At 53.9% G+C, this 15,989-nt stretch overlaps 1 protein-coding gene across 1 annotated transcript; it reads right to left on the bottom strand.

Annotated features, from left to right (window-relative positions):
• Positions 1–50: 50 nt before the first annotated feature.
• On the bottom strand, positions 51–15,437 carry ankrd44 (ankyrin repeat domain 44). Its single transcript, XM_080478645.1, has 28 exons — positions 14,976–15,437; positions 12,057–12,140; positions 11,881–11,959; positions 11,719–11,789; positions 11,428–11,628; positions 11,181–11,268; positions 10,958–11,100; positions 9,719–9,931; positions 8,899–8,977; positions 8,685–8,799; positions 7,740–7,822; positions 7,593–7,656; positions 7,263–7,331; positions 6,981–7,121; positions 6,794–6,859; positions 6,484–6,595; positions 5,803–5,874; positions 5,488–5,695; positions 4,512–4,599; positions 4,324–4,441; positions 4,015–4,237; positions 3,826–3,913; positions 3,628–3,711; positions 3,398–3,543; positions 3,071–3,147; positions 2,915–2,997; positions 2,536–2,627; positions 51–1,942 (listed from the first exon to the last, which is right to left on the bottom strand). The coding sequence occupies exons 1-28, from the start codon at positions 15,000–15,002 to the stop codon at positions 1,911–1,913; spliced, it is 2,946 nt and encodes a 981-aa protein (XP_080334771.1). The 5' UTR covers positions 15,003–15,437; the 3' UTR covers positions 51–1,910.
• Positions 15,438–15,989: the final 552 nt, after the last annotated feature.

Below are 15,989 nucleotides of genomic sequence, written 5' to 3'. Positions count from 1 at the left end.
AGCAACCTGTCGTCTACAGTGTGGGGGTGTGAATGAAAACAGGACCAAACAGGACTTGAAGTGACTTTATAGAAATCTGAGCTCGGCGTGTTGAACTGCATCAGGAACTCAAGCTCCTCCCACTCTGCCTGTTTCCATGACAACGTCAACGCCGTCAAACAGTCGTCACATCCATCGTACAAACATTTTAAAGAACAAAGTGAAAAAAGCAAACATGGCAGTTTTTGATTTTCTCTTCCTTTCCTCTTGGGGTCAGGCCACGCCCCCTGAGGTCAGGCCACGCCCCCTGAGGTCAGGCCTCAACATTTACAAAAACACTTTAGACCTTGACACACTTATTTTACGTCGGCTCGTTAAAAACCCCATTCTGCTCTTTATGTTATTAATATTCTGGTTTAGTACCGACTGTACCAGGGTGGCGGGTCAATGACCCAGAACAAAAAGCAGCAAGGCACTGGACACACTGCGGACACGGCCCTGACTGGGGGGGCAGCTCCTTGTTTTAACGGTGGAATGATAACAGCAGGTTATGACCCCCCCACAGAGCCACACTGTCCACTGCTAGCATAGCATACAGCTAACAACTGCCGACGGTTCAGCCTGAACCGTTATTATTATTATTATCGATCTAATTATAGTTAAAATTATTATTATTATAATGGCCTGTGTTCAGGTGATGTGTGTTCAGTTGGCGTGTGTTCAGGTGACCTGTGTTCAGGTGGCGTGTGTTCAGGTGACCTGTGTTCAGGTGATGTGTGTTCAGTTGGCCTGTGTTCAGGTGGCCTGTGTTCAGGTGATGTGTGTTCAGGTGATATGTGTTCAGGTGGCGTGTGTTCAGGTGGCCTGTGTTCAGGTGACGTGTGTTCAGGTGGCCTGTGTTCAGGTGATGTGTGTTCAGTTGGCGTGTGTTCAGGTGATATGTGTTCAGGTGACCTGTGTTCAGGTGACGTGTGTTCAGGTGACGTGTGTTCAGGTGATGTGTGTTCAGTTGGCCTGTGTTCAGGTGGCCTGTGTTCAGGTGATGTGTGTTCAGTTGGCGTGTGTTCAGGTGATATGTGTTCAGGTGACGTGTGTTCAGGTGGCCTGTGTTCAGGTGATGTGTGTTCAGGTGATATGTGTTCAGGTGATGTGTGTTCAGGTGATATGTGTTCAGGTGACCTGTGTTCAGGTGGCCTGTGTTCAGGTGGCGTGTGTTCAGGCGACGTGTGTTCAGGTGGCCTGTGTTCAGGTAATGTGTGTTCAGGTAATGTGTGTTCAGGTGACCTGTGTTCAGGCGACGTGTGTTCAGGTGGCCTGTGTTCAGGTGACGTGTGTTCAGGTGACGTGTGTTCAGGTGGCCTGTGTTCAGGTAATGTGTGTTCAGGTAATGTGTGTTCAGGTGACCTGTGTTCAGGCGACGTGTGTTCAGGTGGCCTGTGTTCAGGTGATGTGTGTTCAGGTGACGTGTGTTCAGGTAAAAAATAGCAAATGTTGAAATTCAACTTGTTCAGGTTTGGTGAACGAGACTTTCTCATGACATAATGTCATTTATAAAAAAATATGAAGTGTGCTCCGCCTGCAGTACTGCTGTGGCCCCGCCCCCTCACCGGTTTCCATGGTTTCAGGGTGGAGGCGCTGCTGGAGACAGACTCAGTACCTGTACAGGTGAGTCTCCAGGTCTGGTTCAGGCGCTACAGCAGGAAGTGACGCATTTGGTTCAACAAGAAGAAAAGTTCAAAATGGCTTCTGGAGTCAGTGGAGGACCGAGGTCGCTTTGGATGGAAGCACCTGGGGTGGGGGGGGCGGGGGCGGGGGCAAACCCCCCCATCAGGAACAGACTGCAGGAAACACGAACAGCTGTGAAAGAGCTTGGAGGTAGTAGGACAGAGACTTGGAGTGGACAGGCCCGTCCATCTCAGTGGACTGCTGCTTTAGCAGGAAGTCTGAGGAGGAACCGCAGGAGCTGTAAGGGACCAGAGAGACATCATGGGAACCAGAATGATGCTGCTGAGCTACAGAGGGTTAGTACTGGTATCGGTACTCGGTATCGGCCAGTAGCTAAAGGTTAGTACTGGTATCGGTACTCGGTATCGGCCAGTTGCTAAAGGTTAGTACTGGTATCGGTACTCGGTATCGGCCAGTTGCTAAAGGTTAGTACTGGTATCGGCCAGTAGCTAAAGGTTAGTACTGGTATCGGTACTCGGTATCGGCCAGTTGCTAAAGGTTAGTACTGGTATCGGCCAGTAGCTAAAGGTTAGTACTGGTATCGGTACTCGGTATCGGCCAGTTGCTAGAGGTTAGTACTGGTATCGGCCAGTAGCTAAAGGTTAGTACTGGTATCGGCCAGTAGCTAAAGGTTAGTACTGGTATCGGCCAGTAGCTAAAGGTTAGTACTGGTATCGGCCAGTAGCTAAAGGTTAGTACTGGTATCGGTACTCGGTATCGGCCAGTTGCTAGAGGTTAGTACTGGTATCGGTACTCGGTATCGGCCAGTTGCTAAAGCTTAGAACTAGTACCGGTACTCGGCATCGGTACACTCCCACAGGTTGGTCCTACCGTTGCAGTCCTCGGTCCGGACTCTGGCTCCTCGGGTCATCAGCTCCTGGACCGCCTGTTTCAGTCCGCTACGAGCCGCCAGGTGGAGAGGTCTGCAGGGGACGGAGCAGGGGCGGAGCTTAACACCTTCTGGATCGTCTGTTTGTCCTCCAGCTCAGGTGCTCTACCAGAAGACCTCAGTAACCGAGTTACTCAGTTACTATGTGTCCTGGCTGACTGTGCAGTTACTTAGTTACTATGTGTCCTGGCTGACTGTGCAGTTACTTAGTTACTATGTGTCCTGGCTGACTGTGCAGTTACTTAGTTACTATGTGTCCTGGCTGACTGTGCAGTTACTTAGTTACGACGCCGAGCGGTTTGCTGACGTTCAGATACTCACGTCTGCTTCGCCGCGTTGGCAGCGTCGATGAGCGCCACGTCCAGCAGCTTCTCTAGGATCAACAGCACACACTCCTCCTGTCCCTGCACCGCACACACACACACACACATGAAAACAGGGACAGATTGGAGGTGGAGCCCCCTGGAGGACACGCACGTTACTGCAGGCCAGGTGAAGGGCGGAGTTTCCTTCTCGGTCAGTCAGAGTGAAGCTGCTGCAGCCGACCAGGACCCCTACACACACACACACACACGCACACGCACACGCACACGCACACACACACACACACACACACACACACACACACACACACACACACACACACACACACACACACACACACACACACACACACACACACACACACACACACACACACACACACACACACACACACACACACACACACACACACACACACACAGAGTCAGTGTCAGTGTTAAAAGCCCCGCACACACACGCACACAGTGTAAAAACACACACCCAGAGCACCGACTCGGCCTTTCTCCGCCGCCATCATCATGGCGGTGCGACCCGACTCATCGGCCGCGTCCACAGGTGCATTATGGGAGAGCAGCAGCTGGACACAGTCCATGTGACCAGCAAACGCCGCGGCGTGGAGCGGAGTCCTGCGGGAGACACGGGAGGGAGTCAGAATAATGACGGCCGCAGGGCGGGGGGCGGGGGGCGGGGGGCGGCGGCGGCGGTCTCACCTGCCCTTGGCGTCCTGGCAGCCAGCGATGTCAGAGCCCATCGCCTCCAGCAGCAGTGACGCACACGCCTCGTGGTCGTTCATCCTGCCGGCGTGACGACGACAGAGAGCCGTTAGTGGTGAAGGAGTGAAGGTGAAGGAGTGAAGGTGAAGGAGTGAAGGTGAAGGAGTGAACAGAGCGAGGAGGCGTGACACTCACACGGCGCAGTGCAGAGGAGTGAACGGGTTTCCATCGATGCAGCGACAACCTCTCTGCTCCAGGAGAACCTCCACACAGGAGTCATGACCTGCAACCACCAGGGGGAGCTGCTCACTCCAGGGGGTGGGTGTGTGTGTGTGTGTGTGTGTGTGTGTGTGTGTGTGTGTGTGTGTGTGTGTGTGTTCTGACCATAGTAACAGGCCCAGTGCAGCGGTGTGTAGCCGCTCTGGTCCTTCAGGGGGGGCGGGGCCGACAGTTCGGCACAGGCAATGGCGAGCAGCTCACTCAGCCAGGAGGCGTGGCCTCGTGCGGCGGCCAGGTGGATGGCAGTGCGTCCCCGCGAGTCTCCGAGCAGCACAGACGCCTCCTGCTCCAACAGACACTGGATACACTCCTCCTGAGCGCACAGCAGCTGGAACGACGCAGACATGTCAGCCGGCTCACCTGGTCAGTGGTGGGGTCAGAGGTCGGGTCGGAGCGTCAGGGTATCAGACTCACCCCGAGGTGCAGCGCCGTCAACCCCTGCTGGTCCACCAGGTTGACGTTAGCTTCTCTCTCCAGCAGCAGGGACAGAGAGTCCACATGACCTCCGGCCACCGCCAGCATGAGGGGAGTCCTGTAGGGTCAGAGGTCATGAGGTCAGGAAGGTCAGAGAACCCCAAAGAGACCAAGACTAAACCACTCACTGTCCCTGAGAGTCCACTGCGTCCAGGAGCTCTGCACCGTCCGGGTCGTCCAGCAGGAGGCGCGCACACGTGGTGTGACCGTTTAACACTGTCGGTAACACAGGGGCCGGAGCCAGGGCCAGGGTCAGAGAAAAACATCATCACATTGTCCAACCATCTGTCTTCAACCAGCAACCAAGTAAGAGATGTTGTTTTAATCCCCTGGAAGGAAGTTTCCGAGGCAAAGTGATCCGGCGGTAGCAGCTCTGGGGGCTGATGGGGGTCCAGGGTTTGTTCAGGGGGAGCAGGTGGAAGTTTTTCGGACAAATCGCACAACAAACCACTGAACCACTGAACCACCAAACAACCAACCGACCAAACAACCAACCGACCAAACGACCAAACAACCAGCCCACCAAACAACCAAACAACCAGCCCACCAAACAACCAACCGACCAAACAACCAAACAACCAGCCCACCAAACAACCAGCCCACCAACCGACCAACCGACCAAACAACCAGCCCACCAAACAACCAACCGACCAAACAACCAACCGACCAAACAACCAAACAACCAGCCCACCAAACAACCAAACAACCAGCCCACCAAACAACCAACCGACCAAACAACCAAACAACCAGCCCACCAAACAACCAGCCCACCAAACAACCAGCCCACCAAACAACCAGCCCACCAACCGACCAACCGACCAAACAACCAGCCCACCAAACAACCAACCGACCAAACAACCAAACAACCAGCCCACCAAACAACCAGCCCACCAAACAACCAGCCCACCAACCGACCAACCGACCAAACAACCAACCGACCAAACAACCAAACAACCAATCGACCAACCGACCAAACAACCAAACAACCAATCGACCAATCAAAGGACCTGACCAACAAACCCCAAAATGAGCATCAAAACGACCAGCCCCTGATGAAGGACGGCTGACGGTCCAACACTCAGTGTTGCCGGTTGCTAAGCTCACCTGCCAGGTGCACCGTGGAGCGCCCGTTCTGCTGGTCGGTGGAGCATGGCGACGCCCCCTGGCTAAGAAGCGAGTGGACGCAGTCTGCGTGTCCCTGCACGGCGGCCAGGGCCAGAGGAGTCCGGCCCAGCTCGTCCGCCTGGTCCACCTGGTCCCCCCGGTCCCCCTGCAGAAGAAGCTCCAGAGCCTGGGCGTGGCCATGGTACGCCTGCAGGGCGGAGCCCAGAACACCACGAGACAAACAGGAAACCAGGTAAACTCAGAGTAATGGAGTACTTCCCCCTCGGGGTAATGGACTGTTTCTGGGGTACTCACCGCAAGGTGCAGCGGACTCTGGACCTTCAGGGACTCCTGGTCGGCATGTTGGCCGTCGTTTCTGTCCAGCAACTGCAGGTCCAACAGTCCAGTATCACTGTGTGTGTGTGTGTGTGTGTGTGTGTGTGTGTGTGTGTGTGTGTGTGTGTGTGTGTGTGTGTGTGTGTGTGTGTGTGTGTGTGTGTGTGTGTGTGTGTGTGTGTGTGTGTGTGTATTAATGCTGGTGTGTGTGTGTGTGTGTGTGTATTAATGCTGGTGTGTCTGTGTGTGTGTGTGTGTGTGTGTGTGTCTGTGTGTATTAATGCTGGTGTGTCTGTGTGTGTGTGTGTGTGTGTGTGTGTGTGTGTGTGTGTGTGTGTGTGTGTGTGTGTGTATTAATGCTGGTGTGTCTGTGTGTGTGTGTGTGTGTGTGTGTCTGTGTGTATTAATGCTGGTGTGTCTGTGTGTGTGTGTGTGTGTGTGTGTGTGTGTGTGTGTGTGTGTGTGTGTGTGTGTGTATTAATGCTGGTGTGTGTGTGTGTGTGTGTGTGTGTGTGTGTGTGTGTGTGTGTGTGTGTGTGTGTGTGTGTGTGTATTAATGCTGGTGTGTGTGTGTGTGTGTGTGTGTGTGTGTGTGTGTGTATTAATGCTGGTGTGTCTGTGTGTGTGTGTGTGTGTGTGCGTGTGTCTGTGTGTCCTGACCAGCTGCAGACAGTGTCTGTGTCCGTACGCGGTGGCGTAGTGGACTGCACTGTATCCCTGGTGATCTTGGAGCGACGCTGTGGCTCCGCTCTGCAGCAGGAACTCTAAACATCTGCAACAGGAACCGGCTTCAGTTACTTTTAGTTACATATTACTCAAGGTGGAAAGTTTCTGAGAACCAATTTTACTAACAGAGTATCTGATTGTAGTTTGATTACTTGGTCTGTCATGCTGATCATCATTCCACTGTGTGTGTGTGTGTGTGTGTGTGTGTGTGTGTGTGTGTGTGTGTGTTGTTGTTCACACTCACAGCCCCGCCTCTTTCTCCCGCTCTGCCTGGACGCCTTCACTCTCTGGCTCCAGAGCCACACGCCGTCTGCAATACACACACCAGCATTAATACACACACACACACACACACACACACACACACACACACACACACACACACACACACACACACACACACACACACACACACACACACGGACTCAGACCTGCGGTCCAGGTCGGAGGCTGCAGCGTAGTGCAGAGCACAGCGCCCCCACTGGTCAGTGCTGTTAATGCTGCTGCCACAATCTACAAGAGTCTGAAGGCAGGAGAAGTGACGGCTGGCTGCTGCATAGTGGAGAGGAGTCCTGATGGGGGGGGGTAACAAAAACTTTATACAGTTTTACATTAAAAATCCCATTGTTAACATATTATGGGTACAAGTGGTTCCACAGTGGTTCTGCTCTGCATCATTCCAACAAGACAGAACCTTGAAGAACTGGACCCACCTGCCACAGTTGTCTGTCCGGCTGTGATCAGCTCCACTGCTCAGCAGCAACTTCACACACTCCACATTGCTACACACACACACACACACACACACACACACACACACACACACACACACACACACACACACACACACACACACACACACACACACACACACACACACACACACACACACACACACACACACACACACACACACACACACACACACACACACACACACACACACACACACACACACACACACACACACACACACACACACAATCAGTAACTGCACTGATGCTAATGCTACATCACATTGGCTAACTGATGCTAATGCTTACCCTCCAGCGGCGGCAGCATGAAGACACGTCCGACCCAGATGGTCTGGAGAGTCGATGTGGAACCCTGTGGGGGGTTATAGTCAGAATCCTGGCTGAGGAGCTGTATGTGTGGTCTTAATGTTTTGGCTGAGGGGGCGGAGCCTGTACCTGAGGTCAGCAGCTTGCGGCAGCAGTCAGCGTGAGCGTTGAGAGCAGCCAGGTGAAGAGGGAACATGCCGTGGACTCCTCTCCTGGAGAGACACACAATCCTCAACACCAACACACAGTCTGGAGCTCACCTGGAGCTCACCTAGAGCTCACCTGGAGCTCACCTGGAGCTCACCTGGAGCTCACGGTCTCACCCGGAGCTCACCTGGAGCTCACCTAGAGCTCACCTGGAGGTCTGGGTCTCACCTGGAGCTCTGGGTCTCACCCGGAGCTCACCTGGAGGTCACCTAGAGCTCACCTGGAGGTCTGGGTCTCACCCGGAGCTCACCTGGAGCTCTGGGTCTCACCCGGAGCTCACCTGGAGCTCACCTGGAGGTCTGGGTCTCACCCGGAGCTCACCCGGAGCTCACCCGGAGCTCACCTGGAGCTCACCTGGAGCTCTGGGTCTCACCTGGAGCTCACCTGGAGCTCGGGTCTCACCTGGAGCTCTGGGTCTCACCTGGAGCTCTGGGTCTCACCTGGAGCTCACCTGGAGCTCGGGTCTCACCTGGAGCTCTGGGTCTCACCTAGAGCTCACCTGGAGCTCTGGGTCTCACCTGGAGCTCACCTGGAGCTCACCTGGAGCTCACCTGGAGCTCACCTGGAGCTCACCTGGAGCTCACCTGGAGCTCACCTGGAGCTCGGGTCTCACCTGGAGCTCTGGGTCTCACCTGGAGCTCGGGTCTCACCTAGAGCTCACCTGGAGCTCACCTGGAGCTCACCTGGAGCTCACCTGGAGCTCACCTGGAGCTCGGGTCTCACCTAGAGCTCACCTGGAGCTCACCTGGAGCTCACCTGGAGCTCTGGGTCTCACCTGGAGCTCGGGTCTCACCTAGAGCTCACCTGGAGCTCACCTGGAGCTCACCTAGAGCTCACCTGGAGCTCACCTGGAGCTCTGGGTCTCACCTGGTGCAGTCGGCGCCACTGTCGATCAGGGTGTTGATGAGCAGTTCTTGGCCGTAGCGAGCGGCGATGTGCAGAGGCGTGTTCCCGTCTTTGTCCACGCTGTCGATCTCAGCGCCTGGAAAAATGACAAACTGAACCACAACTTCACCAGAACTCAACTACAACTTAACCAGAGTGTAACCAGACTGTAACTATGTTAGTAACCGGAGCTCACCATTCTGGATGAGGGTCTGAGAGCGAGTGAAGCGTCCGTGAACGGCCGTCATGTGAAGAGGACTCTTCCCGTCTCGACTCTGAGGAGGAAGCTGACAGTTAGTAACTGGTTACTGTCCTAATCCAGCAGTCCAAACATCCAACTACCAACCAACTACTAACTACAAACCAACTACCATCCAACTACTGACTACCAACCAACTACCAAGCAATCAACTATTAACCCAACTACAAAAAAACAACCAACCCAACTAATAACCAACTATCCAACTACCAACCAACTACAAAACAACTACCAACCTAACTACTAACCAGCTACTAACCAAACTACAAAACAACTACCAACCCAAGTACCAACCAACAACTAACCCAACTAGTAACCAACTACTCCCCCAACTACAAAACAACTACCAACCCAAATACTAACCCCAACTACCAACCAAACTAGTAACCAACTACAAAACAACTACCAACCAACGACTAACCCAACTACAACACAACTACCAATCCAACTACCAACCAACTACTAACCCAACTACAAAACAACTACCAACCCAAATACTAACCCCAACTACCAACCAAACTAGTAACCAACTACAAAACAACTACCAACCAGGTACCAACCCAACTACCAAACAGCTACTAACCCAACTACAAAACAACTACCAACCAACAACTAACCCAACTAGTAACCAACTACTAACCAACCAACTAACTAAAAACCAACTACTAACCCAAATACAAACAACTCCCAACCCAACTGCAAAACAACTACCAATGCAACTTCCAACCAACTACTAACCCCCCGGGTAGACCGGTACCTGCAGGTTGACCTGGGTCCCGTTGTGGACCAGGACCTCCAGGCACAGCGCCCCCTGGGTGGAGGCGGCGGCGAAGTGCAGCGGCGTGAAGCCTTTGTTGTTGGTCCGACTGACGGCGGCGCCGAAGTCGATGAGCTCGCTGACGACCGGAGCCTGACCGTTAAAACACGCCACGTGGAGCGGAGAGTTCCCGAAGGCGTTGGACGCATCGACCTGCATAGAGGATGAACACAAGGAGACATGAGGACAAGACTCGGTGACAAGGTAAATTGACTCAGTGATAGGGTGAACTGACTCATTGACAGGGTGAACTGACTCATTGACAGGGTGAACTGACTCATTGACAGGATGAACTGACTCGGTGACAGGGTGAACTGACTCGGTGAACTGACTCATTAACAGGATGAACTGACTCGGTGATAGGGTGAACTGACTCATTGACAGGATGAACTGACTCGGTGACAGGGTGAACTGACTCGGTGAACTGACTCATTGACAGGGTGAACTGACTCGGTGACAGGGTGAACTGACTCATTGACAGGGTGAACTGACTCATTGACAGGATGAACTGACTCATTGACAGGGTGAACTGACTCGGTGAACTGACTCATTGACAGGATGAACTGACTCGGTGATAGGGTGAACTGACTCATTGACAGGATGAACTGACTCAGTGACAGGGTGAACTGACTCATTGACAGGGTGAACTGACTCATTGACAGGATGAACTGACTCATTGACAGGGTGAACTGACTCGGTGAACTGACTCATTGACAGGATGAACTGACTCGGTGATAGGGTGAACTGACTCATTGACAGGATGAACTGACTCAGTGACAGGGTGAACTGACTCATTGACAGGATGAACTGACTCAGTGACAGGGTGAACTGACTCATTGACAGGATGAACTGACTCGGTGATAGGGTGAACTGACTCATTGACAGGATGAACTGACTCAGTGACAGGGTGAACTGACTCATTGACAGGATGAACTGACTCAGTGACAGGGTGAACTGACTCATTGACAGGATGAACTGACTCGGTGAACTGACTCGGTGACAGGGTGAACTGACTCATTGACAGGGTGAACTGACTCGGTGAACTGACTCGGTGACAGGGTGAACTGACTCATTGACAGGGTGAACTGACTCAGTGATAGGGTGAACTGACTCGGTGACAGGGTGAACTGACTCGGTGAACTGACTTGGTGAACTGACTCGGTGACAGGGTGAACTGACCTCCACGCCCAGGCTCACCAGGTGCCTGACAACGGCCATCTGGCCGCTGGCGGCCGCCGAGTGCAGCGCCGTGTAGCCACGCTTGTCCTTACAGCCGACCTCCGCCCCCTGACTGAGCAGCAGGCGCACCACGTCCAGGTGACCTGGGGGGGCAGCAGAGGGCCGGGGGGTGGTTACTCTGACGGAACTGTACTCTGATTACACTGCAGGAGTTTGTACTCACCCATGAAAGAAGCCCAGTGAAGAGCGCGGACGTCTTTCTTATCGAAGGCATTAACATTAGCGCCTTTAGCTAGTAGCAGGTTCACCATCTGACACACACACACACACACACACACACACACACACACACACACACACACACACACACACACACACACACACACACACACACACACACACACACACACACAGTCTTACATTGACTGTCATTGGGAGGAACGTTTGTTCCGTGTACGTCCCTGTAGTACCTCGGTGTGCCCATTGAGGGCGGCGTGGTGCAGCGCCGTGCGCCCGCCGCGGTCCGACACATTGACGCTGCTCAGCAGCGGGATGATGACCTCAGCACAGCGCAGAGAGTTCTTGGCAGCGGCAACGTGAAGCGGCGTCTGCCAGTTCTTGTCCCGCGCGTTGACGTCTGCCGAGTGTCGGATCAGAACCCGGACGGCGTCCTGGTGGGGGTGGGGTGGGGTGGGGGGGGGGGTTAAAGGTCAAGAGGAGCTCAGAACCAGGAAGGATGAAGAGGAAGTGAAGAAAGTCACCTGACTGCGAGACGCCACAGCGCGGTGCAGCGGCGTCAACCACATGCTGTCCTTCGCATTGACTCGAGCTCCTGAGGGTCATGAGGGGGGTTAGAGCAGAGGAACAGGGCCCAGGTCTGGCTCTGCTCCAGGTCTAGGGCTAGGTCCAGGTCCAGGTCTTACCAGACAGGATGAGCAGCTCCGTCACTTCGCCGTGTCCCAGGAAGGCAGCGGCGTGGAGCGGAGTCCGCTTGTCACAGTCCTGGAGACAAGACCAGACCTGGAAACTCAGAGTGTGTGTGTGTGTGTGTGTGTGTGTGTGTGTGTGTGTGTGTGTGTGTGTGTGTGTGTGTGTGTACCAGAGCATTGATGTCTTCAGACTTGTAGATGAGCATTCGGATCTCTTCAGGGTCTCCACTGAAAATCGCCTGGATGAGAGGAGGCTGCAGACAGGAAGTCAGACAGGAAGTCAGACAGGAAGTCAGACAGGATGTCAGACAGGAAGTCAGACAGGAAGTCAGACAGGAAGTCAGACAGGAAGTCAGACAGGATGTCAGACAGGATGTCAGACAGGAAGTGGAAGCTAAAACCTCTCAGTAGAACTTTAGTAGAACCTCTGAATGACCTTTGACCTTTTAACGTTGTTTCTTCTTTTCTTTCTTTGACTGAAGAAAGTTTCATTCAGGATTTTTTCACTTTATTTTAAACTTGTGATCAAACATTTTGATGTCTTCACTTCCTGTTTGTGACGCCTCGTTTCTGCAGAAACACTAAAGAGGAAGTGACCTCAGAGCCAGTGTTTCACTTCTGCCACACACACACACACACACACACACACACACACACACACACACACACACACACACACACACACACACACACACACACACACACACACACACACACACACACACACACACACACACACACACACACACACACACACGCTCGTCAAAGTTCAACTATTATGAAAGACAGAATGTTTAAAACTCAAGTGGCTGAAAATGAACCAGACGGAAGGAGACCAGGAGGAGACGGAAGGAGACCAGGAGGAGACGGAAGGAGACCAGGAGGAGACGGAAGGAGACCAGGAGGAGACGTAACGAGACCAGGAGGAGACCAGGAGGAGACGGAAGGAGACCAGGAGGAGACGGAAGGAGACCAGGAGGAGACGTAACGAGACCAGGAGGAGACCAGGAGGAGACGGAAGGAGACCAGGAGGAGACGGAAGGAGACCAGGAGGAGACGGAACGAGACCAGGAGGAGACCAGGAGGAGACGGAAGGAGACCAGGAGGAGACGGAAGGAGACCAGGAGGAGACGGAAGGAGACCAGGAGGAGACGGAAGGAGACCAGGAGGAGACGGAACGAGACCAGGAGGAGACCAGGAGGAGACGGAAGGAGACCAGGAGGAGACGGAAGGAGACCAGGAGGAGACGGAAGGAGACCAGGAGGAGACGTAACGAGACCAGGAGGAGACGGAAGGAGACCAGGAGGAGACGGAACGAGACCAGGAGGAGACGGAAGGAGACCAGGAGGAGACGGAAGGAGACCAGGAGGAGACGGAAGGAGACGGAAGGAGACCAGGAGGAGACGGAAGGAGACCAGGAGGAGACGGAACGAGACCAGGAGGAGACGGAACGAGACCAGGAGGAGACGGAACGAGACTAGGAGGAGACGGAAGGAGACCAGGAGGAGACGGAAGGAGACCAGGAGGAGACAGAAGGAGACCAGGAGGAGACGGAACGAGACCAGGAGGAGACGGAACGAGACCAGGAGGAGACGGAACGAGACCAGGAGGAGACCAGGAGGAGACGGAACGAGACCAGGAGGAGACGGAAGGAGACCAGGAGGAGACGGAACGAGACCAGGAGGAGACGGAACGAGACCAGGAGGAGACCAGGAGGAGACGGAAGGAGACCAGGAGGAGACGGAACGAGACCAGGAGGAGACCAGGAGGAGACCAGGAGGAGACCAGGAGGAGACGGAAGGAGACCAGGAGGAGACGGAAGGAGACCAGGAGGAGACGGAACGAGACCAGGAGGAGACCAGGAAGAGACCAGGAGGAGACGGAAGGAGACCAGGAGGAGACCAGGAAGAGACCAGGAGGAGACGGAACGAGACCAGGAGGAGACCAGGAAGAGACGGAAGGAGACCAGGAGGAGACCAGGAGGAGACGGAAGGAGACCAGGAGGAGACGGAACGAGACCAGGAGGAGACCAGGAGGAGACGGAAGGAGACCAGGAGGAGACGGAACGAGACCAGGAGGAGACCAGGAGGAGACGGAAGGAGACCAGGAGGAGACGGAAGGAGACCAGGAGGAGACGGAACGAGACCAGGAGGAGACCAGGAAGAGACCAGGAGGAGACGGAAGGAGACCAGGAGGAGACCAGGAAGAGACCAGGAGGAGACGGAACGAGACCAGGAGGAGACCAGGAGGAGACGGAACGAGACCAGGAGGAGACGGAAGGAGACCAGGAGGAGACCAGGAGGAGACGGAAGGATTCAAGCGAACAAAGAAACTTGTTGAAGATTCGATCGTCTGAAGAAACTTGAGTTTCGTTCTTCCTCAGATCGTTTGAGGATTTGAAAGTCAGAACTTCCTGTTTCAGCCGAGAACCCGGTTCTGAAACTTCCGGTTCCACCTGCTGGAGACCACAAAGACCTGAGGTGCAAAGAACTAAGACACATGACGCACTAGTAACTGGTACTCATGAAAAGTACTCGCTGAGTTTTATTCCAGACTGAGAGTACACATGAAATACTTAAAGTATTTCTATTTTATATCATTGTCAGACTCGTTTGTGATTCACTCCTCTTTGTGTACTTTTGTGGAAGTAAAAACTGAGAGCTGCTCATACTCTGAAATTAATCACGTTACTGAGTAATTAGTTACTCTGGATTTAAGTAAAAGTACTTCAATAGCAACAGAATAAAGCGTCTTGATATAAAGAAGAAGAAGTTTGACAGACAGACGTTCACGTGACGAGTAGAGTATCTAAAGCAGCGTTGATGTGAGTAATCAGATTACATTGGTACTTTGCGGAAGAAGCGGAACAGGAAGTTTCATCTAACGGTTTTAAAAACCGCTTTAAAACACAATCACAACTTTTTACTGCTTTTTCCTCCAGGTTCGGGCGTCATGTCTCGACTCCGTCTGGATGAGGACAATGTACCGGGGTGGCTCACAGAACCCCGGAGCCTCGGCTCGGTTCTCCCGGGAGCCTCGGCTCGGTTTCCCCCGGCTGGAGGCTAAGCTACCAGCGGTTCTGCTCCTACCTGCTCGGCCAGCTTGAGGACCGCCATCTCCGGCTGCGCTCCGGCCGGACATCCACCGACTCCTCCGGCGGGCTGGGCGGAGCGGCGGCGATGCTCCGGAGCTCCTCTAGCGGGCTGCGGACGTGCTTCCGCCGGGCGCTGTGATGAGGAAGGCCGGCCCGGGCTCCAGGGCCATCAGCCCCGCTCCTCTGACGCTCTCTGCGGGGGACGCTGCTCGGCGGAGCTCGGAGCCTCGGAGCCGGTGAAGCAGGAACGGAGCCTCCGCTGGGAACAAGCCGCTTCCACGGCCGCTGCTGCCGGCTCTGCGCTGCGGAGGTTCCGGTCGTGTCTCCGGACCATGCACCGGCCTGAAGAGTACGTCCTCCCGGTGAGCCGAGCCACGAAGCTCCGGAGAGGCAGCCAGCTGGAGCCGGCTGGAGCCACAGGACGAGATGCAGACGAACCGCTTCTTCCGCCGCATCTGAGCGCAGCGGCAAGCGCCTCTCTGCTGCCCTCCTCCGGCTGCACCGGGAAGGGCACAGCGGCCTCCGCAATAACGGCACCGGGCCGCAGCAGCAGGCGGAGACACGAAACGACTGGAAACAGACACGAAACGACTGGAAACAGACACGAAATGACTGGAAACAGATAAAGGACTAGAGACAGATAAAGGAGTAGAGACAGACTCATAACAACTGGAAAGAGACACGAAACGACTAAAAACAGACTGGAAATGACAGGAAACGACTAGAAATAGATAAACAACTAGAAAGGGGACAACAGATAAAAACTAGCCTTTGTTAACCATGTGTCATCTGTTTTATGAAATTACACCGTCCCCTTTTAAATAAACGAATAAACAGATAAATGACTAGAAACAAACAGGAAATGACTAGAAAGATACCAAACAACTGGAACCCGATTGAAAACACAAAGGCACAGAGCATTCAGGACACGAATATTCACAGGATATCAACTGTAGTTGAGTTGAGATAAACATGAGCAGCTGATGGAATCGAGATAAAACAATAAGCG

The sequence above is a fragment of the Lipophrys pholis genome (genome assembly GCF_963383615.2).
Source record: "Lipophrys pholis genome assembly, chromosome: 13".
NCBI classification, from domain to species: domain Eukaryota; kingdom Metazoa; phylum Chordata; class Actinopteri; order Blenniiformes; family Blenniidae; genus Lipophrys; species Lipophrys pholis.
Note: the sequence above shows the minus strand (reverse complement) of the source record. Positions and strands in the feature narration are given on the sequence as shown.

Coding starts and splice junctions, on each gene's coding strand:
- ankrd44 (XM_080478645.1), bottom strand. CDS start 15,002: ATGGCGGTCCTCAAGCTGGCCGAGCAG. Junction 7,122..7,262: donor CGGACAGACAACTGTGGCAG/GTGGGTCCAGTT, acceptor CCCCCCCATCAG/GACTCCTCTCCACTATGCAG. Junction 3,544..3,627: donor TGCCAGGACGCCAAGGGCAG/GTGAGACCGCCG, acceptor TGTCTCCCGCAG/GACTCCGCTCCACGCCGCGG.